Genomic DNA, 27332 nt, shown 5'->3' on the forward strand with positions numbered 1-27332 from the left:
CCACCCTGTCACCTTCCTATGAAGGAAAACACCTTAGTGTTCCGCTCTCAAACTGTTGCAAGTGCCTTAAATTTAACTGACTACTGGGTCTACCAAGTCCACCAGATGCTCAAACCACAATCTGGTTGCCATTCCCCTTAGACTTACTGAAAATTCTATCAGAAACAGCAGGGATGATGCCAGCTTCTGCCCCAAAATAACAACGATCAACGTGTCCATTCCCATTGCCATCACTCAATCATTCCATGGAGTGGACAAATACCACCCACCTGCGGCATGGACGAACAGGAAAAGCTGGACAAACTGCCCTCAAGCAGTCTCTCCAAAGACAAAGAAGAGACACAATTGTTTGACGTGAACGCTAAGGTTTACAAGGCAGCAAGGAGGTCGCAGGCACCATCAACCAGTGCTGCCTAACTAAATAGGTCCCACTTGGTGTCCCTAACGACTGTAAATAATACTTTCTTTCCAGAGGCACCATGTGTACCTCTAGGACTGTACTTTTTGTATAGAACCAGATGTTAACTTTTCTCCTAAAAACAGCATGGCTTGTACTTGTATTCTAGGAGTGGTCATAAGTGGTCATAATTCAACTGTTTATGAAAACATCCTCGATAGATCATGTAGCCCTTAGACAACTGCAAGGCTCTTTTCAATATCAGGCTACACTTGGTTACTCAGAAGAGGCTCCTGGGGGGATAACTGACTTGTTATTCACACTCACCCCATGGGTAGTTATTCAATTAGAAAAGATGGAGCATAAAAAATAATGAAATAATGCCATTTGTAGCAACATGGATGGAACTAGAGATTACATTACTAAATGAAGTCAGTCATAAAGAAAAAGACAAATACCATATGATATCACTTATGTGGAATTTAAAATATGACACAAATGAACTTATCTATGAAACAGAAACAGACTCACAGACATAGAGAACAGACTTGTGGTTACCAAGGGGGAGGGGGAGGGGGAGTGGGGGAAGGAAAGATTGGGAATTTGAGATTAGGAGATGCAAACTATTACACTGATATATAGGATGAATAAACAACAAGGTCCTACTGTATAGCACAGGGAACTATATTCAATATTCTGTGATAAACCACAATGGAAAAGAATATAAAGAAGAATACATATATGTATAACTGAATCACTTTGCTGTACACAGAAATTAACACAACATTGTAAATCAACTATACTTCAATAAATTTTTTTTAAAAGAAAGAAAAGGCGGTACAAAATTTGTTTCTGACTCTAACTGAAGTAATCCATGACACCACTTCAGCCTTTGAAGGCATTCAGGTCAACATCAACCCACTGTCCATACATTGTTATGGACAATATAACTGCCTTATACTTCCTCCCTGAGGGCCAAGACAAGATCTGTACAGTCACTAAAATTCTTTGTGCCTGGACTGTCTTGTTGGATTGCCATCTTCCTGGACCAAAAGGATAATGACCACCTGGTTGAGGACACCGCTCACCAAGTTCCCCTACCATGGCCCAGGTAGACAACAGTGGGAGATGTATAGGGTCTTTGTAAATTTTTGAAAATGTCCTTAACCCTCTTCCATCTGAACCTTATGGAGGAAAGATCTCAGTGCCAGTGGAAAGGTCTCAGGCTGAGTGGAAAGGTCAATACAGGGACCTAAAAAGAAAGCCACCTCTTTCTAAGGTGGACCCTGATGACTTAAGGCATTTGTTTGGTTAGTTGAGTCTGGAACCCTGGTATGATCAAGGTTAATAATACAGGTTGGCCTCATCTTGCTGTTTGGTGTCTTGTTGGGAGTAGCTCTATTTTTTAAGTGCTATATGAAGCAAATTGACCAGATTTGATTCCAGCCACAGCCAGTCAGATTAATCAGAGTGAACAGTGGAATGGTGTACTAATGGGAAAGTTGTCGAAAGCCAAGATAGTGTAGGAAGGAGGTTTGGATCTGTTGGGAGACAACTCCCCATGGTTCTCTGGCATTTCTGCCTATCTTATGAGTGAGATACTGACTTCCCTTTTTTCCAGACTACCTTTTCAAAGGACTTTGTATAGAAAGCAGCCTTTGAAAATAAAGATATTGTGTCCTTCCAGAGCAAAGGGCGGGCTTGCTTACAGTCTTAGAAATAGTGTTTCCCTCTTGAGCAATGAACAGGCATGTTACCTGTCCAGTAAAATAACAACATTATCTCCCTTTGGAACAAAAGACAGAGATGCTTGCTGCTCTTTCTAAAAGATTCAGGTTCCCAAAGCTTAAGGTTCCTTTCCTGTAAGGCAGACCACTGTGTGTACAAGAGTCATCTGCAGGAAGAAGGGCTTTGCAACTGGTATAAATGCTGACGTTTTGGCTAGTGCTTCTGCTGTGAATGTTAAACTGTCCTTTGTCTCTGATCAGAAGTCCCATGTCTTCTGAAGTATCCATGAAACCATGGCAGGCTCAGTTGTTAGCTTGCAAGTAGGGTAAAATCTCAGCTCTTGACAATCTCTGTACATTCACTGTCCCACGGCAATAGTATCCTCCCTAAACTACCATATTAAGAAAAATCAAATAACCATTAGTGTAAGGGGAATAGGGCTTATTTGTTTTATTTTTAAATGATCCCCTATGATATAGTTATGTGCCTAAATTAGGAAACGATTACTAAGACACTCTCAATAAATGTAATCTTTCACCACATGTCCTTCCTGCTGAAAATCCTTTGAAATGGGTTTTCTTTCTGGTTTCATTCTGTTTTTAATCCTGCGTAGGTAAACTGGTAATGTTTCATCTTTTAAGTCAATGGTGAAGAATGTCAATAAAACGTGTTTACAAATAATACTTAGGGCTTCATGTTATCTGTTTGGATATAGTAATCATTTCAAAGCCGACAAATGTGATGGCATCTGATAAGTAATAGCTCAACATTTTATATAACTTTTATCTCCTCTGTATGAAACAATCTTGTTATAAAATAAAAAATATAAATAAATGAGATCTTTTACTTATCTAAAATGTTTGTGTTTTAATACTATAATACATAACCTTTGTGCAAATTCAAATATTATAAAACTGCATTACTTCAAAGACTAAAGACACCCATTAATTCAAAACTCTCAAAAAGCAGCTATCATTAGTAGTTTCCTATTCAAATACTACTATAAATGTATATTTAATAGAAATGCAAGAGTCTACGTGTTGTTTTCGCTTCATTTACCCTGGACCCATTGACATATCAGTACACATAGACATCTCAATCTTTAACAGCTGCAGAGTTGCACAGCATCCCACTACTTTGATATATGGAAATTTCTTATCTAAGTCCTTACTGATGGTGTTTACAGTTGTTTCTACCTGGTTAGCCAACAAAAACAATGCTGCAGTGATTATTCCTGTATTTACAGCCTTCTGTACTTCTAAGAGTATTTCTACTGGATAAATACCCACCCTGAATGACAGGGTTTGCATGACTGCTACTGTTAGGTTAATATGGCCCCTTTATTTATAAATACACAGAAATACCAGGTTATAATTCTGCTCTCACCTTTGTTGCCAAGGATTTGAGTTTTCCCAGTAGCGACTGTTTATTGGAATATACAACTTCCTCTTCATTATCTTCTCCTTCCATGATAGCACAGCTGTCTGCAGCTGGGAGTTCACACTCTTTTGAGTTTGTCGTCATTACTAATTTGGAATATTTGTATTCCAGTCTAAGTAGCGGCAAATAAATAAATAGATAAAGTGGCTGTTTAATATAAATTAATACTTATTTGGGGTGGTCATACACCAGCTAATTAAATCGTCGTGGAGTACAGCTGTTTCACCAACATATTCCCTTCACCCATAGCCATAACACTATGTGTTCTCATTAATCTACCGTCTACACACCAATCGTTTCCAGAATTTCAGAGAATCAGTGCAATATAGTTAACGCTATCATACTTATTTTACAGTGATTCAAGTATCCAATTATGAAAAGCTTTTGAAAAACAAAGAGAAAATTAGAGGTCTGAACGCATTTTTTTCATTTATAAATATTTGGGAACTAATTTACTATGCAGTTTTCCAAAGTTTAGTTTGTAGGATGAGAATATTATATAGGCAAGTGATTTGGTCTTTACTATTTCTCTCTATCACTCATTCCTTTCTACTCCCCACCCCAGATATTACAACTGTCCCTAGATAATACAGTAGAGAACTTTCACAGCCCCACTGACATGTAAATCATTTTAAAAGAGCCAAATCATATAATGTGTCAATATACAATTGGAAGTTAGACTCAATACTCAACTTCAGATTCTTAAAGTCCTGGAGTATACACTTAGTCTGTTTCTTTGCAAATATCTGCCCACAAGAAATTGAAAAAGAAAAGATGGGGCAAGAAGGCAGCATGATGTCATGAAAAGAAAAACAGACACACAGAGAAAATCTGCCTTCCTTTCTGAGCTCTGCTCCCATCTACCTGAGTAGCCAGGATCCTCTGTTCCTTGTTTTATAAAAACAGTGGATCTAATTCAATTATCTCTAATGTTCTCTGATCTCTCTTCAGATTCTTAAAGTCCTGGAGTATATACTTAGTCTGTTTCTTTGCAAATATCTGCCCACAAGAAATTGAAAAAGAAAAGATGGGGCAAGAAGGCAGCATGATGTCATGAAAAGAAAAACAGACACACAGAGAAAATCTGCCTTCCTTTCTGAGCCCTGCTCCCATCTACCTGAGTAGCCAGGATCCTCTGTTCCTTGTTTTATAAAAACAATGGATCTAATTCAATTATCTCTAATGTTCTCTGATCTCTCTGTTATCAGAACAACAATCATTTCCATTTGCTTTCTTAAAGGCCTTTCCTATAACTCCTTCACTAGGAGAAATTTATTGTGTCTCTGAGAGAAAGTGTTGGATATAATGATTAACTCTAAAATATTCACAACAAAAGAGATTTCTCAGTTCTTATACAGAGGTTACTTACTTCTGATTCTTTTTCCAGAAGTAGCAAGTTAGAGCCACCAGCAAAACAGCTGTAAAAGCTCCCACACCTGCTCCCACTTTTAGCCAAAAGTCAACTGTTTCGCAGGTTGACAACTTTTTCTCAGGCAAAGAAATTCCTTTAATGCACCACTTAGGTTCATTCCACACATATAAGGTTTCCTTTTAAAAAATGACATAAGAAATGAGATTTAGAAGGAGAAGGGTTTCGCTAACCATTATTCACAGTAGGCAGAGAGGATTATTCGGCTTTCATCTAACTGAAGCTCCAAAAAGAGAGGAAAGGGATACAGAAAAGAGAGAATAAGGAAATGATGAATGAAAATGTAACAAAACCATGAATTGTCAGATCAGAAGGCTTGCTTCATGCTGAGGAGGTTGAATAAAAATGACTCCATCTGGATATGTCATTTGAGCTATTTTCTTCAAATATCTCATGAGTCCTGACTTCTTAAATCATGTTTTTAAATAAAAGCTTAGATTGTTTCATATAACTGACTGGAACGGGTTTCACCCACTCATCATGTAGGTCCATTTCCCCAAAAAGCCTCTCCCCTGAGTGGAAGAGCAGACCCCGGACGCAGGACATGTAAGTGCAGCATGACGGGCAGACTTCGGTGTGGGGTAGGTACACAGACTGCACGCCCCCCTTCCCCTGGCCAAAATAAGGAGGGTGTTATTCTGGGTCATCACTACCCATATGAGGGACCTACTCTCGTCCTCCCAAAGCAGATGACTCAATTTTGCTAGGGCAATGTTTTCAAACTGCTCACTGCAATCAACTAGTAAATAGTAAAATCAATATACTGGGTCTCAACCAGCAATTTTTTTTTAAATAAACAAATAAGACAGATTAGAAACAAAAATCAGAGTATAGTGCATGGTTCCTTATATATTTCAACATATACAATGACAGGTAGCAATTTGCAAGATGATTATATCCAGTGACATTAAATGACACAAGGCATTACGTTTTTTGCTCACTGTGCCTCCCTAAATTTTCTGGTGAATGACGGTCATTTATCAACACCCTAACAGAAGCCTAACACCATAATGTTTAATGTCACACACACGCACACACTTTTACAGTTGGTCCTGAATTGAACGATGTGCAGGAGATTCCCATTTCCTTTGAGGAAAAATTTCAACCAAGTTTTGGATAAGAACTTTTTAGAAAGGACATTAGTAATTGAAAAAAATTTTAGTGTAACATTTTCATTAAACTTAGTGTGAATAAATTACTTTTAAAATGGCTCACATTATTTTTATAAGAAAGATGAGGAACGAGGAGGCATGAGCAAGCTGAAGTGCTGCCTCTTCATCTGAAGGGCATTCCAACAAGAAAAATAGACTATGAAAGAGTTTATATGGTTGTATCACATATGCCACACCCAATGCAAATGGCAAGCTGTAATGTCCAAGGACAGTCTTCTAAACAAACCATTAAAACGTCATAATTAAAAAGATACGTACTTATAAACCCAGAATTTTTAACTTTTCCATAAGCTCCTCAAATGGTTAAAGAAAAAATACATCAAGCTGTTGGCAGAATTTCTTAGTCATTCTATAACTTAGCCATTCTATGAATTTCTTAGTCGTTCTATTAATTAGGACACTTTATCCCTTCATTACGCCATGTCTTTGGCAAACAAGAAAATGGCTGACACTGCAGCTGAAAAATTTATTCTTCCAGCATGTAGGGATATTTTGTGAACAGGGTGAGATCAATTTGATGATAAATTTTAAAACTTACCTCTCAGTGATAACACATTATCTCTTCAAATCCCTACTACTGTATAACATTTAGAAGTAATGCTTAGTACGTACTTAGAACCTCGTATAGATTTTTGAGATCCAATTTGATAAGAGCTTTTATCACAAGTCATGTAGCTCTTTTAGTTTATATCAGCTGTATGTGGAGGACTTGTAGTGTGTAAATTTAACTTCATGTGCTTCTGGATTATATGTCTTTACAGAATTGGAAAAGCAGACTCTCAGTCAACATAAGGTGAAAAATTGTAAAGAATGAAGCAGGCAATAGGATGGAAACGCAGAATTATTAAAGCAATTAAAAGATACTCTTTGCAATATTTTGCAATCATTGTTTTTTTCTATCTTAAGGCTTTGGCATCCAAAGAAATCCACGCTTCTTCACCAACATAATGGAAAACGCAGTGAAAGTTGTCATTCATATTGAAAGCTCACCAAAGAGCAGATTTTTCGAAATATATTATTCAGAGATTGGAGGTGAACATACCCACTTACTGCATCAAACCCATTTGTTCGTTCTTGCAATGGAATACCCTAAGGAAGGACATTTCATATTGTACTAGTTGAAGCTCGATCTAATTTGGCAAATATTTTCAAAATTGACATCTAAGTATAACAGAAGGGCATATTTAACTGATTTTGGTATTTCTCAAAGTAGATTTGGAACTATGGGTGGGGTATGGGGAGAATTACATACCTCAACATGTCAAACACAACAAAGTGTTCCAAAAGGTATTATTCTTAAGGCAAAAACAGACATTTAAAAAGCATCACCTCGCAACTATCTGTTCCTAACATTCTTATAAGATGCTGAACAGAGGTTTTTCAATGAAGACAGTTTGAATGAGATAAAACTAGAGAAACTGTTGCCACCCCACTGTCTTAAACTTCTAATCACTACCTTCCAGAAGAGAAGTATTAAAGAACGTTTGGATAAAAGGTCATTTAGCTTTTCAAAACTCCTGAGTTAAACTTGGTGGCCAAAGAAGGGAATGCACCTTTTATTTTTGATTTACTCTTAAAAAAAGGATTATAAGATAGTAAGCTTAGCATAATTTTAGAGAAAAGATAAAGATTAATTTCCACTGTAAAGCATAAAAAAATGTATCATTATTATTGGGAGGATTAAAAGGAAACCATTTTTTTTGTGAGGCTGGAATTTTTATCCTTGACCCACTTAAAACTGTTGAAAAGAAACTGGCTCAACCGTGCCCTCGACGTGTGAGCAGCGTTGTATCTGTGTGCTCTGAGCCAGAATGAGCTATCTACGGGTAAGCACACTTACCTAAATTAAACGTTTCCTAATTTTCTGATTAGTTTGTCTATTTGGAGGCTTCTCTATTTTGTATTAAAGTATTAATAAAAACATTTTGTATTGTTATGCCTATACTTTATCATAAAATATGAAAATAAGTATTGCTCCATAAAACAATTTTATTTTTAGACATATCTCTCTGTGTCTGAGTTTGTGTTTGTGTACTAGGCTTCATGTACAATGTCTTTCTTACTACAGGTTCACTGTCATTCAAGTATGAAAAATACCAATGTAGAGAACAGTTCTCAATATGTTTTTTTTTTTCTTAAAGGTGGACACTACCGCTTCCAAATACGCTGAATGTATGGCTTTGGGTGGGGGGGCATTCAGATTTTTTCTCTCTCTTCAACCCTCCAACCTGCCAACTACCAGCTCCTTAAGACTTTCCTGGAAAGAACAGCTCCCCTGTTCGATCCCCTTACCCAGTGAGCACCCTAGCATATTCCATGCTGACCCAAAAGTCGGTCCTATCCCATCTACCTTCTAGATCTCAGAAATCCCACTGGAATCTCTGATCCTCTGATGCCCATTCTCCAATAGGGTCCCCACCACTGGTACTGATTTATCCTCTCATCTGTGCTTCTTCAATGTCATTTCAATGGAATTTGGAGAGAGTGAAGTGGTAAGTCATCTTCAAAGAGGTAAAGCTTGGGTTTTTATATGGTACTAGTCAAAGCTGGTGCAGGGAAGTGGGTACTCTCAAACACTATTAGTAGAAAAGCAAATTGATGCAACCAAAGCAATTTAGTAACACGTATCAAGAACCTTAAAAATGTCCATCTCCTCGAATCCAATTAATCCCTTTCCAGTAATAAACTCTAAGGAAATAATCAAATGTCTAACAAAGATGTTCATTACAGAGTTATTTACAAAAAGATGGTTTTCAATTTCTTCTTAAATGTCCAACAGGGGAATTATTAAATCCCAAATTGCATATATAATAGCACATTTGTCAATAACTAAAAGTCATGTTTTTTAAAAAAAATTTAATGACAAGGGAAGTGTATTAAAGGCATAAAGGAGACAAAAAAAAAATACAGAGAATAGAATCCCAACTTTACTTTAAAAAACAAGTAAGCAAATGAAGGACTGCAGAGAAAATATAGAGTAGGATCTTGATTTATATATATATGGGGGGCGCGCATGTGAGATTCACTCTTTATGTATGCTTCTTGTGGAGAGTCAGTTATATCACCCTCATCTTAATTATACCTATAACTGCATTATATAAACCATATTTGGGTTTAATTATATCATTTCCTTACACTCTGGGTAAAGATCCATGGTCTACAGCTCCCTTGCTATAATTCATTTTCCCCAATTCCAGTACACATCTTCAGCTACCTCAACATATGGGAGTCTAGGTATCAAACTTGATTTTAAATACATATTAATATCTCATTAAGTTAACTATAAGCTTCAGCCATGCTACTGAATCTCACTTTCTATGGTGTAAGCAATGCTGGACTAAACAATTATATTTTCAATGACACAGTTTGCTTAGAGAGGTTTGCCCCTTACCTGAAATCCCCTCTTACAGGCACCCTCAATCTCGTGGAAGTCATGCTCTGTGCACAGAGGGCAAGCTTCAGCACTCTCCCACAGGAAATAGAATGTACATCCATCACAGGTACCCGCTGGACACTTGCTGAAATAAAACATGAAAAACAACAAAGCCAACAGCTTTTGTAACACATTCAATTGAGTCCAGTCAACATTTGAATGCACGCTGCATACATGCTGGGAAGCAATGCGTGGATGCTGAGGAAACACATGAAAAATAATCTAAAGGAGATAAAAACCACAACAAAATACCACTTTGCACCTACCAAGATGGTTAGAATCAAAACAACAGATATTAACAAGTGTTGTGAGGATGTGGGGAAATTGGAACCTTCACACACTGCTGATGGGAATATAAAATGGTGCAGCATTGGAGGAATCTGGCAGTTCCACACACAATTAAACATAATTACCATATGATCCAGCAATTCCACTCCTAGGTAAATATCCAAGAGAAATGAAAATACTATGTACTATGTCCATACAAAAAAACTTGTATATGAATGTTCATAACAGCATTATTCATAATATCCAAAAGGTGGAAACAACCCAAATGTCCACCAGCAGATGAATGGATGAACAAAATGTGTTATATCCATACAATGAAATATTACTCAGCCATGAAAAGGAATGCAGTACTGATACATGCCCCAACTTGGATGAACTTCAAAAATATTATGCTTAGTGACTGAAGCCAACCAAAAATTCCACATATTGTATGGTGTTATTCAGATGAAGGTCCATAACAGGGAACTCGATTTCAACATTTGAAAGTAGGTTAGTGGTTGCTCAGGATCAGGAAAGGGGCTAAGATTTAGAGAGGTAATAGCTAAAGGGTATGGGATTTCTTTGTGAAGTGATGAAAAAGTTCTAGAATTGGCTATGGTGATGGTTGCACATATCTGAATATACAATAACCACTGAACAGTACGCTTTAAATGAGTGAATTTTAATGGTCTGTGAATTATATCTCTATAAAGCTGGGGGTTTTTTAAAGAAACAGGTACAGATAATGACCAAAAAAAAAAAAAGCTGCCGGAAAGTTTCTTGGTGAATCCTTACTGATTGAAGCAAGAAACTATTTGGAAAGATTCTAATGGGAATGACTATTTTGTTTATGAATTCATTAAAACCAGGGGAATACTGTTGCCTTAGTTTGCCTACTGCACTTCCCCTAAGTCAAGCTGTGTAAATACAGGGCATTGCCCTGAAAACCTCCTTCAGACCTCAGCTGGTGCAGAGTAGAGGTGTCCTGAAACAACTAATAGCAAAATGATAGACACACAATAATAGAGAGAATCCAAAAACCATCCCTTTTTAAGTTTTAATTTCAAATGCCTTTCTGATAATACGCTACCCAAACCTTTAATTTTCAGTCTACTAGAAAGGTAAAATTTCATACTATCAGTTAACTAAATATATTCTAAGGTACCCTAATATGAACATTGAAACAAATTTACATGCCTGAAAATTGATGCATTTTTACATGTCTATCTTTCTGAAGTGTCCGTGTACTGCAGACTAAGTGGACACGGGTGGGAGGTAAACAAAGCAATGTTCTGTACGACATACTTCAGAAACAGAGACCCAGATTGTCAAAGCTAAGAACAATGGTGAAGAGCGACTCTTCGGAAAAATGACTTGACTCTCTTATCTGCCTTAATTTCTCTGTTTGTAAAAAGAGAGTAATAAATATATTCAGACGAAGAAGCAAAGAGAGATTTTTTTTTTAAAGGAAAGTACAATAGATGAAAACCATGCCACTTAAAAAATTATTCCTACCCGCTACCTTCCAGATCAGTAAAAGCAACTCAAAATTGCTCTTTTGAAAAAAATTGTGTAATCAATTAGAAAAATTCTTCAAGAACACATTATTTGCATAACAATGCTTTGCAACTTTCAAAATAATTACACTTTTCTGATCAGTTAGCAAAAATTACCAATAGGCTTTCCTGCTCAAGTCTTTCCTCCCTGAATTATTTTCTATTTTATTTTTCCAACACAGAAAAACTTTAAAAGGAGAAAAAACTGTTTATATCGGGAAGATGAAAGAGTAAGTATGCTAAAGTTTGAGAAAAAAGAACTCAACAAATGAAAAAAAGGAGAAAATTAATCAAACTGGCAAAAAGCTCTACAGAGAAGACTTGGGTTACGATTCTAACTGGACTTTCAAATGATTCTGTGTTTTTCCGTAAGTGATTCAACCTCCCTCCCCACCATATCACTTTTATAATTTGTCAAAAGCAGAATGTCTGCTATACTGCATTCATAGGGTGGTTATAAAGGATAAAATGAGAGAACAATTTGGTAAAGTTTAAAGCACTGCAAAATATAAAAGACTATTAACAATGCACATCACTTTCTAAAGAACTGGTAGAGCCAAAGAAACAAACAAAAATCAAGACGTTGATATAATTTATAAAGCTGCCATTAGATGTCAAAATACTACAATGATTCAGTGCCTTTCCTTGGCAGACTTCACTTTTTAAAAGAAACTCTTAGGTTAAAAGCAGTTTAGTTTAGAATCAATTCTTTAATTCTTTTAACTCAATGAATCGTTTAAAATGTGGAACATCCAAATTTGATTCTTTGTTATAAACCTAATTTTCACAGTTTGAATCAGGCCTTCCCTGGGAAATAACAAGAATGTATGAAGCAGTAATAATTTCAATAGTGCTTACATATATAAATGAAAACAGAAAAAAATATAAAAGAAAAAAAGTAGTAAGATAGATAAATCTTTTTTTTTTTTAATTTATTTATTTATTTATTATTTATTTATTTTTGACTGTGTTGGGTCTTCGTTTCTGTGCGAGGGCTTTCTCTAGTTGTGGCAAGCGGGGGCCACTCTTCATCGCGGTGCGCAGGCCTCTCACTATCGCGGCCTCTCTTGTTGCGGAGCACAGGCTCCAGACGCGCAGGCTCAGTAGTTGTGGCTCACGGGCCCAGTTGCTCCGCGGCATGTGGGATCCTCCCAGACCAGGGCTCGAACCCGTGTCCCCTGCATTGGCAGGCAGACTCTCAACCACTGCACCACCAGGGAAGCCCTAGATAAATCTTTTATTGCCAGATATGTGAAATACCTTTCCCTTTGCTGACCTGTGTCACCACCATCTTTTCCTCCCAACCAGCTTTTTACAGGTGTCGCTAATTGTGCTTCTACATGACTTTTGCTCTACGTGATCACCACAGAAACCAATGAGTACATGTTCAAAGAAATGAGACAAAGTTTGTACACTCTGGCATCCTCTGGCACAGGCAATGCTCTCTGACCTCCTGGTGACTCCTTTTGGCTTTGGAAGCTCAGGAAGCTCAGCCTTTCTCTGCCAAGGATGCCTTGTCATTGGCAGAAACCCTTCTTGTGTAGGGTCCATAAAACACCATTGCATCTTGCTCTAATTTTGTTTGCCCTAAGGCTGAAGAGCATCAGTCACTTATGACAGAGTTTGAACATAAGATACTTTGACCTAGAAGTCTTAGATCTATAAAATTTTACCAGTCTCCTGCAAAAATCTGCCTTTCTAAAGGTTCTACCCTCAGTTAACTCGCAAAAGCCAGCATCTGATGAAGACATGGACAAACTATATTTACTGACACTACCTAGTCCCTTTTTTTTTTTGATTTTTTAAAACAGTTTTATTGAGATATAGTTCAAATAGCATACAATTCACAATATAAAAGTGTACAACTCAATGGATTTTAATATATTCACAATATGTGCAACTGTCAGAGTCCATTTTTAAATATTTTCAAAATGAAAATTCTTTATCCATTCATTTGTTGATGGATATTTAGGTTGGTTAGCATACTTGGCTACTGTAAAGAATACTGCCATAAAACATTAGGGTGTAGGTATCTTTTTGAATTAGTATTTTTATTTTCTTCAGATATATACCCAGGAGTGGAACTGCTGGATCATATGGTAGTTCTATTCTTAGTTTTTTGAAGAACCTCCATAATGTTCTCCACAGTGGCTGCATCCATTTACCTTCCCACCAACAGCATACTAGGGTTCCCTTTTCTCCATTCTTGCCAACATTTATTCGTGATTTTTTTAATGATGGCCACTCTGACTGGTGTGAGGTGATATCTCACTGTAGTTTTGATTTGCATTTCTCAAATAGTTAGCCATGTTGAGCATTTTCCCTGTGCCTGTTGGCCATCTGTATGACTTCTTTGGAAAAAAATGTCTATACAGGTCTTCTGTCAACTTTTAAATTGGTTTTTTTTTTTTTATATTGAGTTATATGAGCTGTTCATATATTGGGGGGATTAACCCCTTATCAGGCATATCACTTGCAAATATTTTCTCCCAGTCAGCAGGCTACCTTTTCACTTTGCTGATGGTTTCCTTGGCTGTGTCAGGCCCCAGGGCTGGGGTGTTCACTGTGTGGCTCAAACAGCTCACTCCTCAGGGAGGATCTCCATGCTTGTGACGTCTCCCTCCTCTTCTGTGTCCCCTCCTAGGGGCACAGGTCCCGACCTGATCGTTTCTCTTCCCTTCCTACTCGACTCCGTGTGGATCTTCCTTTACAGTCCTGGTCAAAGATGACTCCTCCTGCCAGTCTCCAGTCTGTTTTCGGCGAGAACTGCCCCACATGTAGATGTATTTTTGATACGTCCGTAGAGGGAGGTGAGTTCACGTCCTCCGACTCCTCCATCCTGATCTCCTCCTTCCGTTTCTTGATCATAATAGGTTTTCGTTGTTTTCACTTATGACCACAGTGCTTTCATATGCCTCCTTACTTTTTAATGTTCTAAGAACATGTTTGGCTTTCATCTTTTGAGTTCTATTGCCTTTTTAATTTAACTTATATGAATTTGAAAAATATATTATCTGTCCATAAATGGTACAGAGAAAAGAAGTAAACAGAGAACTCATTTAACCAATAATTATCCTCTGGCTTTTAATAACTTAAAAGGAATACACAACTGTTTGGGCTTTAACAGTCCTTCCCCAAATACCAACAAAAACACTAGCACCCAATAGATCCAGCGACTTTGATAGACAGACTCTAAATCAGAGCCTGTGAAGAAACCCCTGGTGTGCTCGACCTCTGAACACTATCAGGACAGAATTGTGAAGCACCCCTTTTGTAAGAGACAATCTCCTCAGAAGCTACACTTATAATGAAAATGAATTTGGATTTTGAAGGAGGTTTTCACAAAACGATTTTGGATTCATTTATCAAGTACCCAAGCAATTAAATATGGTCCTAAGTTGTAAGAAAGAGAGGAGGAGGATTTTCCTCTAACTCAGAACATTAATAAAGACGACCCTGTTTGAGGAAAGATGAGTCATTAAAAAGAAGGCACCAATAATTGGTAGATCAGTTGAGCTGTCCCCCGGATAAATGTGCTATTTGCCTCTGTTTAATGTGCTTCTTTGCAAATCTCTGCCTATAAGGAATAGGGGGAAATGACAAGATGAAAGCACGATGGCATGAAAAGAACAACAGACACAGTCAAGAAATCATTCCATCTTGACTGCACCACTCTATAGCTATGCGACCTGGGTCCTCGGTGTTTCCTACTGTATCAAGTAAATGGGTTTGATTGAAGGATCTCTAATGTGCTATGACATCTCCATTACCAGAGTAAACGTGGTTCCCTCTACCTGTTTTCGAATAAGGCTTTTTAAAAACTTTTTCAAACCTTTTTAAAACTTTGCTGTTAAAACTAACAGCAATTTCTCATGTTTTTGAAAGAGCACTTTGGACACGTGCTTAGGTCTAAATTTTTCCTAATGAAGGGAGAATCTTGGATTCCTCTAACCATGTAGGATCATGATTAGGGGTTTGGAAAGCCTTTTAGGCAGAAGCTGGAGAGGCATCTACTTACGGATATTAGTGGTAGATTGTGTTCGCAATTTATTCTTTGGCCAAAGTACAAACTGCAGTAGATAATCTCAGAAGTCCACTCCGACTGTGATTTCATCTGCCACAGACATCATGCTGTTAAGTTTTAATTGAAAATGTCTCACACCCTCCAGACACTTTGTGGAATTAGAAACCAACTGCATTTGCCAGACCAAACAGACAGACTGGTGTTTTCAACTGCTGTTTAGTAGGCGGCCCAGAATATTTGCCGCTCCTTCTGCACTGCATGTGAGATGCACGGAGATCACACAGTTCCCTTTTTCTCCTGCCCCTTTCACTTTCTGTAAAGACATTCTCAATGATATTTTCCCTGGTCACCAAGGCACAGAGCCCCAGCCAACATTACTACTGCTAAAGTCGCCTTTGCCTGGTTTGCCAAGATCCTTGGCCAAGAGAGAATTCCAGGGGATGGCATCCCTTCCAAACTACCAAGGACTCCTATAGTGACTTCCTGGTCAGCATATGAGACTTCTGTAAGGCAATTGCCTGGTTAGCACCTTTCTTTCTCTCCTGGAGAACTTAAAGCTCAAAAAAGAAAAATGCAAATGAACTCCTCTTCAAAAGCCACCTAAGTAAATTTGGCTCTGTTAACATTTCTTTACTGTTAGTAGGAAATCTTTATTCAGCCCTACAGCTTAAAGAAAAAAAAAAAATTCTAATTATTTCCGGACAAGCTGCCGTTTCTCAAGTTCTGATCCTGATCCCAGAGCTCCCCCTTGTGCCCTGATGGAAATCGATTCAAGAAAGAACGAAAAAAGTGAGAGAGTGGCATGGACACATATACACTACCAAATGTAAAATAGATAGCTAGTGGGAAGCAGCCGCATAGCACAGGGAGATCAGCTCGGTGCTTTGTGACCACCTAGAGGGGTGGGATGGGGAGGGTTGGAGGGAGACGCAAGAGGGAGGAGATATGGTGATATATGTATATGTATAGCTGATTCACTTTGTTATAAAGTAGAAACTAACACACCATTGTAAAGCAATTATACTCCAATAAAGATGTTTAAAAAAGAAAAGAAGAAAAAGAACGAAAGGCCAGCACATCTAGCTTGTGGGGTTGAAAGCATTCCCTAGAGCCATGGTCCTCAGACTTCAGTGTGCGTCATAATTATAACCAGAGTTTCATCAAAATATGGGTGAAGGCATCCACCCTGTAGACCACGACCTCTTAATTTAGCTTTTCAGAAAACTAAAATGCAAAACAACATGTGAGAATCTATGTCAGAAAACAAAAAAGTCAAATCTCCAAAATGGGGGTTAAGACCAATGGTTCTCAAATTTTAATACGTATCAGAATTGTCTTGTGTTTTTATAAATATTCCTGTTCCAAACACTCGGAAATTCTTTAGGTTTCAGGGAAGGCCTAGAAATCAGTTTTAAAATAGACACCCCACTCTGATGCTTTTGCAAAAATGTTCCTATAAAAGGGTTTCATCTTCAAGGAATTCATGGAAAAGACTCTGACAAGCACAGGTTCCTGGTAACTGACTGTACTGCTGAACTGAATGAATAAGCATTTTCAGAACTCTAGCGGAAAACTGATGAATTCATAAAAGTGCTAACAAAAGATCAAGATAAAAAAAAAATTAATTACATGGGACTGAGTGAACTGATGAGGATGATTATAATTTTTGTGACTTTCTGTTTGAATAAAAAAAAAGCGTAAGCTAAAGTATTAAAATGATTGATTGCTTTAAATAAATAAATAAGAATAAATTTTAAAATTAAAAAAGAAAAAAAAATAGACACCCCAAGGTATTCTGCTGCATACGATCTTGGGAAACCCTTGCAAAGACAGTCAAGTAGAAAAAACTGCCTGAGGTCAAAGGAGGAACTTAACTTTTCCTCTCCTCACAAGGAAAAAAATTAGTTTCTAGATGCCATCATTTAACATCATGAGACTATTACTTTCTTATGATGTTAAAACATCAGAATCCACCTTGGGAGAGTTAGAGTGATACATTTTCTAAAGGACAGAGTTAGTCTTCAGTAACATTATCTGCTTAAGTCACAGAGGCTCCTGGAGGAGGCTTGAGAAGTCATCCAGGTGGACTCCAGAGAAGTGAGTTGCTAGGTCCGAGAAAGGACCTCAGAAGTGCTATAGTAAATAAAACAAGCCTCTGAACTCGAAGTCATATGGTGGGATATCAGAGCGTAGTGAAAGAATCTCTGGATACACCTTCTCATAAAGAAAGTGTGCTTGCTGCCGGCACTCCAGCGTGAACACCGGCACAGGGATTCTCCACCACACGATGCCCTTGAGCACCAGGCTCCCTCTGTTTCTTTCACTGATGTCCATTACCTTTCATTATGTACTGTGCTCATCACATTCTTCTCTCACCTTGAAAAGGTGAGAAAAATTAATACATACATCTACGAGAACCAGAGTAACAGCGTTGGTAAGAGGTGAATGCTACCATGCCTTTATGCACAGAAATGAGCCCCAAATACTATGTTATCACTGTAATTATTTTTAAGATGCCCAAGTAACGGGAGCAATGCTTAGACCACTGATTTCCAATCCTGATGTAACATACGCGGGATAGCTTAAAATCTCACAAAAGGTTACGGTGAAACTATCAAAAACAAAATTAAGTCAATCATTTTTTTAAAGATAAATTTTTGCTAGCTTGATGGAGAAAAATGTGCAAATCAAATTATAATCCAAAGGTACCTTAACCCTAAAAAGATTAGAAATAAATAATCTACATACTACTAAACAATGAATAACTATAAAAAATAAAAATCAGGAGACATTTAAGCTTCACTCATGCCATGAAAACAGTCTTTAAGTTTACAGTTTTGAGTCCATGAAATTGCTTCTTTTCTCCTACTGTTCCCACCCAAAGTGGCTGTATTAATCAGATCTAGACTGTGGACACCTGTTGCCTCGATGCCAATCAGTTAAATGAACTGTGTTATGTATTGCAGAGGTCAGACTCTACCTTGGTGATTTCGCCACCAGTGATCAGAAAATTGAAGAGTTGGAAATGCATCTAACCTGACCCTCATCCCCTTAGAGAGAAAGAAACTATGGTGCACAGGTTAGACTGCTGAATCTAAAATCTAGATTCTAGATCACCCAGATGGTCCATTGCTGGTGAAGAACTATAATCCAGGGAAGTTCCTAATCCAGCTCTCAAGAAAGTAAGAGGCTAGATAGTAAGACTCAATCCAAGGATACAAACAATATAGTTATATATTACTTAAATAATTTTCAAGACAATTAGACACTCAGGCAAACCAGACGAGAATATGTCATTGAGGAGACCGGGAATTGTTGAGATTGGCAAGGGCCTATACCTCTTAACAGGCACCCAGCACGTCTGTACAACAAAAATCTACAGATTCTTTGTTCCCTTTCTGCTTTATATCCATAGAGAACGTGTTTTAAAATAGTAAGATTCTGGAGAGTTTTTCTTCCTAATAAATACAAATATGGAAGAATCATATAGAAATAAGACTACCTGGGTACTGAAATGGTTCCAGCTCCCGGTTTAGCAGGATTACACCTCATTTTCACAGCAGTTGATCGGCCTTTAACACAAGAGGTTGTAGTTGTAGAAGACCTATTGGAAGGGAAATGCTATTTCACAAAACAGATATGACACACATTTCAAAGACAAAAATATCCCGTGTATAACTGCTCCTATGCTGTATGAATAAACGAGAAAATGTATCAAAGTTTGCTAATGTAGAATTTTAATACATATTGAGTTCATTTACTTTCACTGCCTATGAAAAGCTGACTGCTCCCCAGGTAAAGTCATATGCTATCATCAAAGGATTTAAAGCTATTGTAATTATAATCAAAATTAGAATCAAAAGAATTTTTTAAGAGATGAGAGGTCATAGCGACTTAGGCTGATGTTTTGATGTGTGAATTACAAACAACTACTGCCTACACAATGAAGTAGAGTCTCTTTATTGCCTAATTTAGAAGATTATATATATGAGAAAAATTACATAATGCTTTCTAAATATTCCCTGTTTCCTATTTTTTACTAAGTCTTTCACTTACGAACCAATTACTGACTATCTAGGTATAAGCTACTATGCTAGGCACCCTGAAGTGACGTCCTTATGATTAAGAAAACAGTCAAGAGAAACAGCATGTTCACTCACTTATAAAAGAAATGCACATCTGGTATTTGGCTTGGTGAAACTGGGAACATATCTTCTTTTATATTAATATTTTGCAATGTGGTTTCAACTGTCACTCCTAGATGAGAATAAAAAAGAAACTATTAAGCAATATGGGAAAATGAGGCTTATTTAGTCTCTGTATATCTAAACAGAAAATAGCTTTACTTTGATGCTGTCATTTTACCAGAAATATCCTCTTAAATTAATGCATTCTTGGTAAGAACAATAAACTTCACAAAGTTTCTAGAGAAGAAAATAAAAGATTCTACTCCCTAGTTTTGCAATTTTGCTTAAGTCACTTCGCTTCCCTGATTCTTATGTCTTGAATTTGTAAAATGCATGCAATAATTTAGATGATCTTCACCATCCCTTCTAGTTCTAACATTTCAACAATCTACTATTATCATTCTCAGCCTCTTGTGAGTTGTGTCAAATGAGCTGGGCTACTTTGCTAATGCAGCTTTTCATTCATTCACATTCATTATAGACACAACTGACAAAACAAAATTTTTTGTGCCCTAATAATTTCCAGAAAAAAAACTCCAAAATTTGTTTAATCTAGGAGTAAGGCATTCCTCACCCATCCACCCCAGCCAAAAATGATAGCAGAGCCAAAATGCAAGCAATAACAGCAACCTTTGTTCTAACAGAGTTCTGATGCTGAGCACAAACTCAGTACCTGTCCTTGGTGCTGGAAATGATAGTTAAATTCCCCTGGAGTCTCTCACAATGGTTCTCAAATCTGGCTGCAGATTGGAATCATCTAAGAAGCTTGTTACATTGTTAGATTATCATATGCCTTGTTAGATCCCTAATCCCTACCCCAGATAGTTTAATGAACTTGATCCTTAGGAATTACTAATTAGGGACCTGAATTATTCTTAAAGCTTCCCTAAACTTTCTAGACTCGGAAAGACAGGAGGGACAGATGGGGAATAAAACTCAGCACATTCACTCTTGCTGTTTGTCACCAGATTACTTCCGGTATGAGAAGAGATGATGAAAACTGGTGGCAGATATTATGATTTAGGTTTATATTGTGTTTGTTTACTCTTCTTTTGTTCACAGTTTTGGGAGTTTATTATTATTTTGCTTCATAAACTCCTAGAGAATCTGATGAAAGGCACAGGCTCTCAGAAAACAACATATCACACAAGTTAATACATAAATTCAGAAGCTTCTTGTATTCCCTGAGAACGATCAAAAGATCTCACTCGCAGGGGCTTTTTAACCATGTTATAAAGTGATGGTTTAGAATTACCCGTAGGTTTTAATCATCGATGGTGAGCACCAATGCAATGACAAGTTATCAGTACCATAATTTTAGAACAAATGCATGCATGCATATACGAACCAAATTAAACTTACCTAAAAATGTATCTGCCAGAATGATGGATTGTGATGATAAGGCTGCTCGGAAGCCCTTACTTTCAGAAGGAATAATAGTTGACTGACACACAAATGCTCCTACCAAATTCGTGTAATCATCTGACCCTGCCACCACTTCCTTTACTGTGAAGTCTGTTATATTGTTGGTGCAGAGAGCCAGCTTCTTCCCCTAGGGAAATAAAGTCATAAAGAGGTTTCACTGACGGTCAGTCTCTAAACTGGATCCCAGCTAGCTAGTGATTCTAGCAGAGCACTGGCCCTCTCCTCATCACAATTCTGATTTAATTGATCCGGTGTGGGCCCAGGCGCCAAGTGCTTTTTAAAAGCTCTTGAGACAATTCCAATGTTCAACCGGGGTTAAACTGAAGTTATAATGAAGTGATAATGAGAGTCACTGAAGTTATAATGAATACAGTAATTCAAGGCTGCACTGCTCCCCCAACTACAGGCATCATTTGTGCTGGATGAAAGCCATCTGACTTAAGGGAATATAAGTCATCTGTGAAATCTTCAATTCTTAGGACAACAGTGCGCGTAAAGAAACCAGAAAACTGCTGGTGAAGGTTTTAATGCCAAGAAAAAGGACTTGCTCTTCCTTCTCCTGTATAGGCCTGTGTGTGGCAGAAAAGTAATGTCAAGGCTGAAAAAGAAAACATAAAAGCCTAGGACAACAACTGAAGAGTTGGTCACTACAAGTGTCTTTATTCACCTACTCTTAGACTCAATGACGTGGATCCGCTCAAGTACACACTATGTTGAAGGGAATACAGGAGCTTACTTTTTTAATCATTTGGAGGGTAGTGAGAAGATATAACTTATAAAATGGTTTGACTCTTATTTTTTTTAACATGGTATGTCTAAATATACTACAGTCCCACGGCAAAGGACTATACCTTACTCGACAATTTCTATGAAGAAATATATAATGAAAAACAGAAACACTGTTTTATTGGTCTCAGATGTAGAGTGTGCACAGATGGGCACAAAGAAAAGAACAAAGATTTCTCTTCCTTAATGCAGCGAGCAATCCTAACCTATAAAATGTTCTCCTTCCACCAAGCCTGCTCACCACATTACAGGTGCAACATATTGTTACGAAGCTTAAATTAAACTCTTGACGCCAGACAAGAGAAGAACAAGGAAAAAGAGCAGAGAGACACTACTGAGGAAAAGAAGAGGAAAACAACAGTAAGAGGAAAGGAATGCGAATAAAGAGGAAAAAAGGAGAAGAGAGAAGAGGAAAGCAAAGACAGTGGTAACACAGGAATGAGACTGAGAAGAAGTGTGATATACAGTGGAATTAATCTTATTCACTGCTTTACACAGCATTTAACCCAACAGGCATTTAATTTTTTTTTTTTTATTGAGTGAACCGAGTGACTGATCAATCGGGTGAGTGTGCTGGATCACCCCATGTAAAATCAGGACAGGACAAATGTCATACCATGTAAAATGTATAGATCTTTTCGTTTGAGAACTTCTGTAGCCATGAGACATCTTTTTATTTCCCTTGCACAACCTTTGGCACAGCATCTCATAACAGAGACCATTAGAGACATAGGAGTTAAAACGGAAAGGGAGGGGCTTCCCTGGTGGCGCAGTGGTTAAGAATCCGCCTGCTAATGCAGGGGACACGGGTTCGAGCCCTGGTCCAGGAAGATCCCGCATGCCGCGGAGCAACTAAGCCCGTGAGCTACAACTACTGAGCCTGTGCTCTAGAGCCCGCGAGCCACTCGCCGCAACTAGAGAGAGCCCACGTGCAGCAACAAAGACCCAATGCAGCCAAAAATAAATAAATAAATAAATTTATTTTAAAAAAACGGAAAGGGACACGGAGGAAAGGCCTTAGTATGTTTTCACCTTTGCTAACGGGGAATACACACACATACACCCCAACCCCGACCTTCTATGCCCACAAAAATATTGGACACGCAGTCCTGTAACTCTCCCATTACCAGTATCCATTCACGTTCTGCTTCTTCCCAAAGAAAATTAAATCTCATTATTTATTAGCAGAGGCTACCTCATCAACTGGCACTTGTCCCCTGCTTACGTCCTTTTTATTTTTGGACAAACTTCCTTTGGAAAGTCCTTTCTTTTTAAAACACAAACTTGACCATATAAGCAACAGTCAGACTTTCTCAAACCTTAACTTCCTGCCTAAAAAATAGGTGGGATTGACAAGCCTGACCCACTTTTACAAAAATGAAAGATCCTCAAAGCCTTTGCTCCATAGCTCCAAGCTTTGGGGGTTCAACTGACTGGATAGGTGCTTTGATGGACTGAGAACCAGACAAGGTTGCCCCTGGTGGAGAAAACGTTGGTGGTGCCAACGTGCTAGGAAGCAACAGAGGATTTAAGCCGTCAAAGCTCAGTTTCTGACATTTTGTTGTTAGTTTCCATAGAGATTTTATTGGTCCATCAACACAGAAAATAACTCAGTCAGAGCTGAAACATAGCTCCGTCTCACCCCGCCAGCCAGAACTCACCTCATGCCCACATAAACTGATATTGAAGAAATGGAAGTATTTTGTTCCTTTGGAGGTAAAGCTGGGACCATTCATTAAGGAGCCCACACTGCTGAGGTTGCTGAAGTCATAGTGCAAACTCTGATTTTCTTTTTCGTGGTAGAAAAAGCAGTCACTGTAGCAAACTGAGTGGTCCTTTGATTAAAAATTAAGAAATGTAAAAAACAAAACAAAACAAAGTAAAAACAACACGGCAGGAAAGAAAGCATTAGCTGCTATGAAAAAATGTGTTTCCAGAAAGTTCTAGGTTTAAAAACTATTTCAGTAATTTTGTCTTAGTTATGGTATATTTTACCACACTAATATAGAAAATTTCTAAACTCTAGATTTCTCTAGGCAAAGTTCAGAAGTGTTAGCATTTTTTAACAGAGTAAAGTTATTCTAAGATTAGTTTCTTATAGAAAGGTATTTTAATAAATAGCTAAAATGTCCTGTTATGCCAGTTTAAACAGACATTAAACTATTTTTTCCTTCACTCATAATATAGCATCAATCTTTACCCTTAAAATGTTATGAGATATTCTTGCTGTTCTCCATATACACCTACAGCCTACATATAGTGAGGTACCTTACTTGCTCTACCTTAATGGAATACACAAGAAATCAGTTTTAATATTTTTGGAAAGCATTCTTATTTGGATGCTCTTCTTAATATTTTATACCCCCAGTAATTAGCACTTTCATGGTACATATTAAGTGCTCAACAGATGTAAGATGAGGTAAAATAAGAAAGGGAATGAAAAAGCCATTCAAAAATAAAAATAGCAACTTCATAGTTCCTGGAGAAACATTAAGAGGAACCTTTGAGTTTGTCTATTAAAATATGCTTTCCTGGGGATAACTGAAATACAGACCCACTTACCTGAGTGCTTCTACTCCCAGGCCCACATAGAATACAAGCCTCCTTGCCATAGACCTGACGTACGGACAGGTAGGTGTCAGGTGGACACTCCTTGCACTGGTTGGTTTCTTTCTCAATGTAGTGGCCTGGGGGGCAGGGGACACACGATGAGCCCAACTGTTCAGAACCGAGGGCACAGGCACGGCATGAGGACGCCACCCCATCAACTGCATTAGTGGCAGTGATAGAATAAATCTTCACCATGTCATTGATGAACCGTCTATTCTAAAAAGAGAGCAGAAAGTAATGACTTCTGCCTTGGCGCTTAGTTGTACAACCAGATTGTTTTATGTTCGTATCACCAAAATAACTAAGCAAAGTGTCCCAGCCAGTGGATTAATAGTATTCCTTTTTGGTTCTTTTTAAAAAAAAAAAAAAAATATATATATATATATATATTAAATCTTAACACTAGAAACTCATTTCCACAGTAATGGAGTTCCAGGAATTTTGCCATGAAATTATGAAATTATGTCATAATGGGTACAAATTCAGGCATATGTATAGACTTGATGTCTGGAAAAACCAATATGATTTAACAAAAGAGCAACCTTATCTCACATCACTGTTTATTCAGACATAAGCCTAAACGTCATGATACAATATGTTGTTTGCAGTGTGGCAATGTGGAAAAGACTTGGACCAGGGATTAAAAAGTCCTCACCCAAACACTAACTGTGTGATAGTGATGCAATCACATCACTTCTTTGGGCTTTTTTCCTCCCTCTCTAGCACGTTCCTTAACCAACATACTCTGATTTCTACTGGATGCATAACAGAGAGTAAAAACCTGGGTCTTACTATACTTTTCTTTCTTGTGACACTGAGTCAGTTAAGGTCTAGTTTTCATCAAGCAGTGAGCACGCACCACTGCCATCAGTAGAGAGCCGCTCCTTAATGCTTTCTGTCTGGGGCAAAGACAAAAGGGAGGCAAGGAAGCCTTCCACAGCGTGTTCACGCCCCACAAGGTGGGAATCTGAGCACGCATAACGAGCAACTGGAGTCAAGTGAAACCTGGGGAATGGGTTCCCCAGTGAAAACCTGAAGAGAAAAGAGAAAATGCCCTATATTTGCCACCACAATGTTAAGGCAGCGTCTTAAACTGTGATTTACCTTGTTCTCACCCTGGGAAGGTCACAGCAATGGAGATCCACAATAACATGTAATTGAAGCATATAATGGAAAATACTTAGGGGAGGATTAAGGTCTATTCTACCAGGGCAAGTAAAAGAGAATAGTTCTGTGTGTTAACCCAACACTGTGTACATACACACTCTCCAAGCTATAAAAGGAGACACTCATTACTGTAATGAAGTAATAAACCAACATCAGATAATGCCTCCTGGACAAATGTCAGATCATTCAGACGAAGGGGAAGAAAGTCACCACCTTCCCAAAGTCTCAGAAAGCTTTAAAAGTAAGTTTTTAAATAACTACAAAATAAGATTTTCTTTCTCTTAAGCTTTTACCAACTATATTTGTTCAAAGTGTAGAACAATTCAAAGACACATTGTGTTATTCCATTCCATACATTCTTGCTCTCAAAACACAAACCAAAAATAAATACCATTTTTATACCAATCTACTCCATAACCAAATGATTGATTCTACATCAGTAAAAAGCTAAGCCTTTGAGTGATTCTACATCAGTAAAAACCTAAGCCTTTTCCTCCAGGAGATTTGAGTGATCACTTTGTACAAATCTCCACAGGGAGAATCATCTTTGTGGCTTTTCTTTTTTTTTTAAGTGCTTGGAACTTACATCTTGACCCTGATTGGTCCTCTGAAATGCCCACGTAAATGTAAATGTGGCATTCTTGAAGATGACATGGGTGTAAGCTTGTTTTTCTTTGGTTCCACCCCATGATTCGACCACGTTGGTACTTTTTCTATTAATATCCTAAAATATAGTAGAAAAAATACATACAAAAAAGCACCAACTCAGTATTAATATACATGTATATACATTACAATCATATGTTTGTATTTACAGTAAACCCTACAGCATTCAGGAATATTTATCTGCAGAGCATGTAACCCTAAAACCCTCAAAAACTTCCCTTCAAGTCTACACAAGCACTTACTAGCTTAGTAATTACAATGTATCAACCACGTCGCCAATATAACGGGAAAGAGGTCTCAAATCATAGTTATGTTTAAGGAATTTTTCTGTTGGAGGGAGGGGTGGTGTGTGTGTGTGTATGTGTATGACTCCAGCTTAGGAAATATATGCAGAAAGGGAAACATAATTCCTCCAACTTCTGACAGTAAACTTCTAGGATCCTCATAAAATGACAAGAATTTCTTTCCATCTTTTATCTTTTCCCTTGAGGGATTCTGATAGGCGGCTCTTACACAGGAATTCTAAATTCTCCCTGAATTATACTTGCAATTTCCAGTGCAGATTAACTGGAATGTTATTTTATGTTCATGCAATCTTCTTTTGCTTGCACCTGAATTCCAAAAAGATTAATTTGTGTAACATTTTATTTCTGATTTCCTTAGTTAAATTCAATATTTAGACTATTATATAAATGTGTGACATTCCACCAATATTATGTCATTAACATGGTCAGAAAGCAAATGCAATAAGTAAAGCAAATAATGTAATACACATCTAATTTATTGGAAATGAAAAACCAAGACTAACTCTGAATTTTCTAATTACTCTTCCCTGCAGAAACCCTAAGAGGTGACTTAGGAATCTGGATAGGTTTTTGTTAGTTATCCGAGATGTTCATAATACAGTGGCATGGCTCAAGACATGTCTCTTTCTTTCTATGATATAAACGCTGACGACAAGCATGTTATAAAGTAATCAGATATGCTATAAAGATATGCGTCTTGAGTTCACACCACAAGTAGGAACAACAGAGTATGCCTGTCA

General features: G+C 37.6%; 1 protein-coding gene across 12 annotated transcripts in view; it reads right to left on the minus strand.

Moving 5' to 3' along the window:
• Positions 1 to 27332, minus strand: part of ELAPOR2 (endosome-lysosome associated apoptosis and autophagy regulator family member 2) — a 745385-nt gene that overhangs the window by 572890 nt on the left and 145163 nt on the right. For 11 of the 12 annotated variants that reach the window (XR_014246403.1, XR_014246404.1, XR_014246405.1 and 8 more), the window contains exons 13-21: positions 26208 to 26345; positions 24407 to 24670; positions 23506 to 23679; positions 20996 to 21185; positions 19607 to 19703; positions 18949 to 19050; positions 9558 to 9684; positions 4935 to 5113; positions 3512 to 3677 (exon numbers count right to left, since the gene is read on the minus strand). Coding sequence is in view for 1 of the 12 variants with exons in the window: in XM_082398228.1 (XP_082254354.1) it covers positions 3512 to 3677; positions 4935 to 5113; positions 9558 to 9684; positions 18949 to 19050; positions 19607 to 19703; positions 20996 to 21185; positions 23506 to 23679; positions 24407 to 24670; positions 26208 to 26345 (1437 nt within the window). In the remaining 11 variants the exon portion in view is untranslated. The remainder of the gene's footprint in view (positions 1 to 3511; positions 3678 to 4934; positions 5114 to 9557; positions 9685 to 18948; positions 19051 to 19606; positions 19704 to 20995; positions 21186 to 23505; positions 23680 to 24406; positions 24671 to 26207; positions 26346 to 27332) is intronic. The other variant, XR_014246402.1, reaches the window with a different exon arrangement.

This window comes from Balaenoptera borealis (genome assembly GCF_965194805.1).
Source record: "Balaenoptera borealis genome assembly, chromosome: 7".
Taxonomy (NCBI): domain Eukaryota; kingdom Metazoa; phylum Chordata; class Mammalia; order Artiodactyla; family Balaenopteridae; genus Balaenoptera; species Balaenoptera borealis.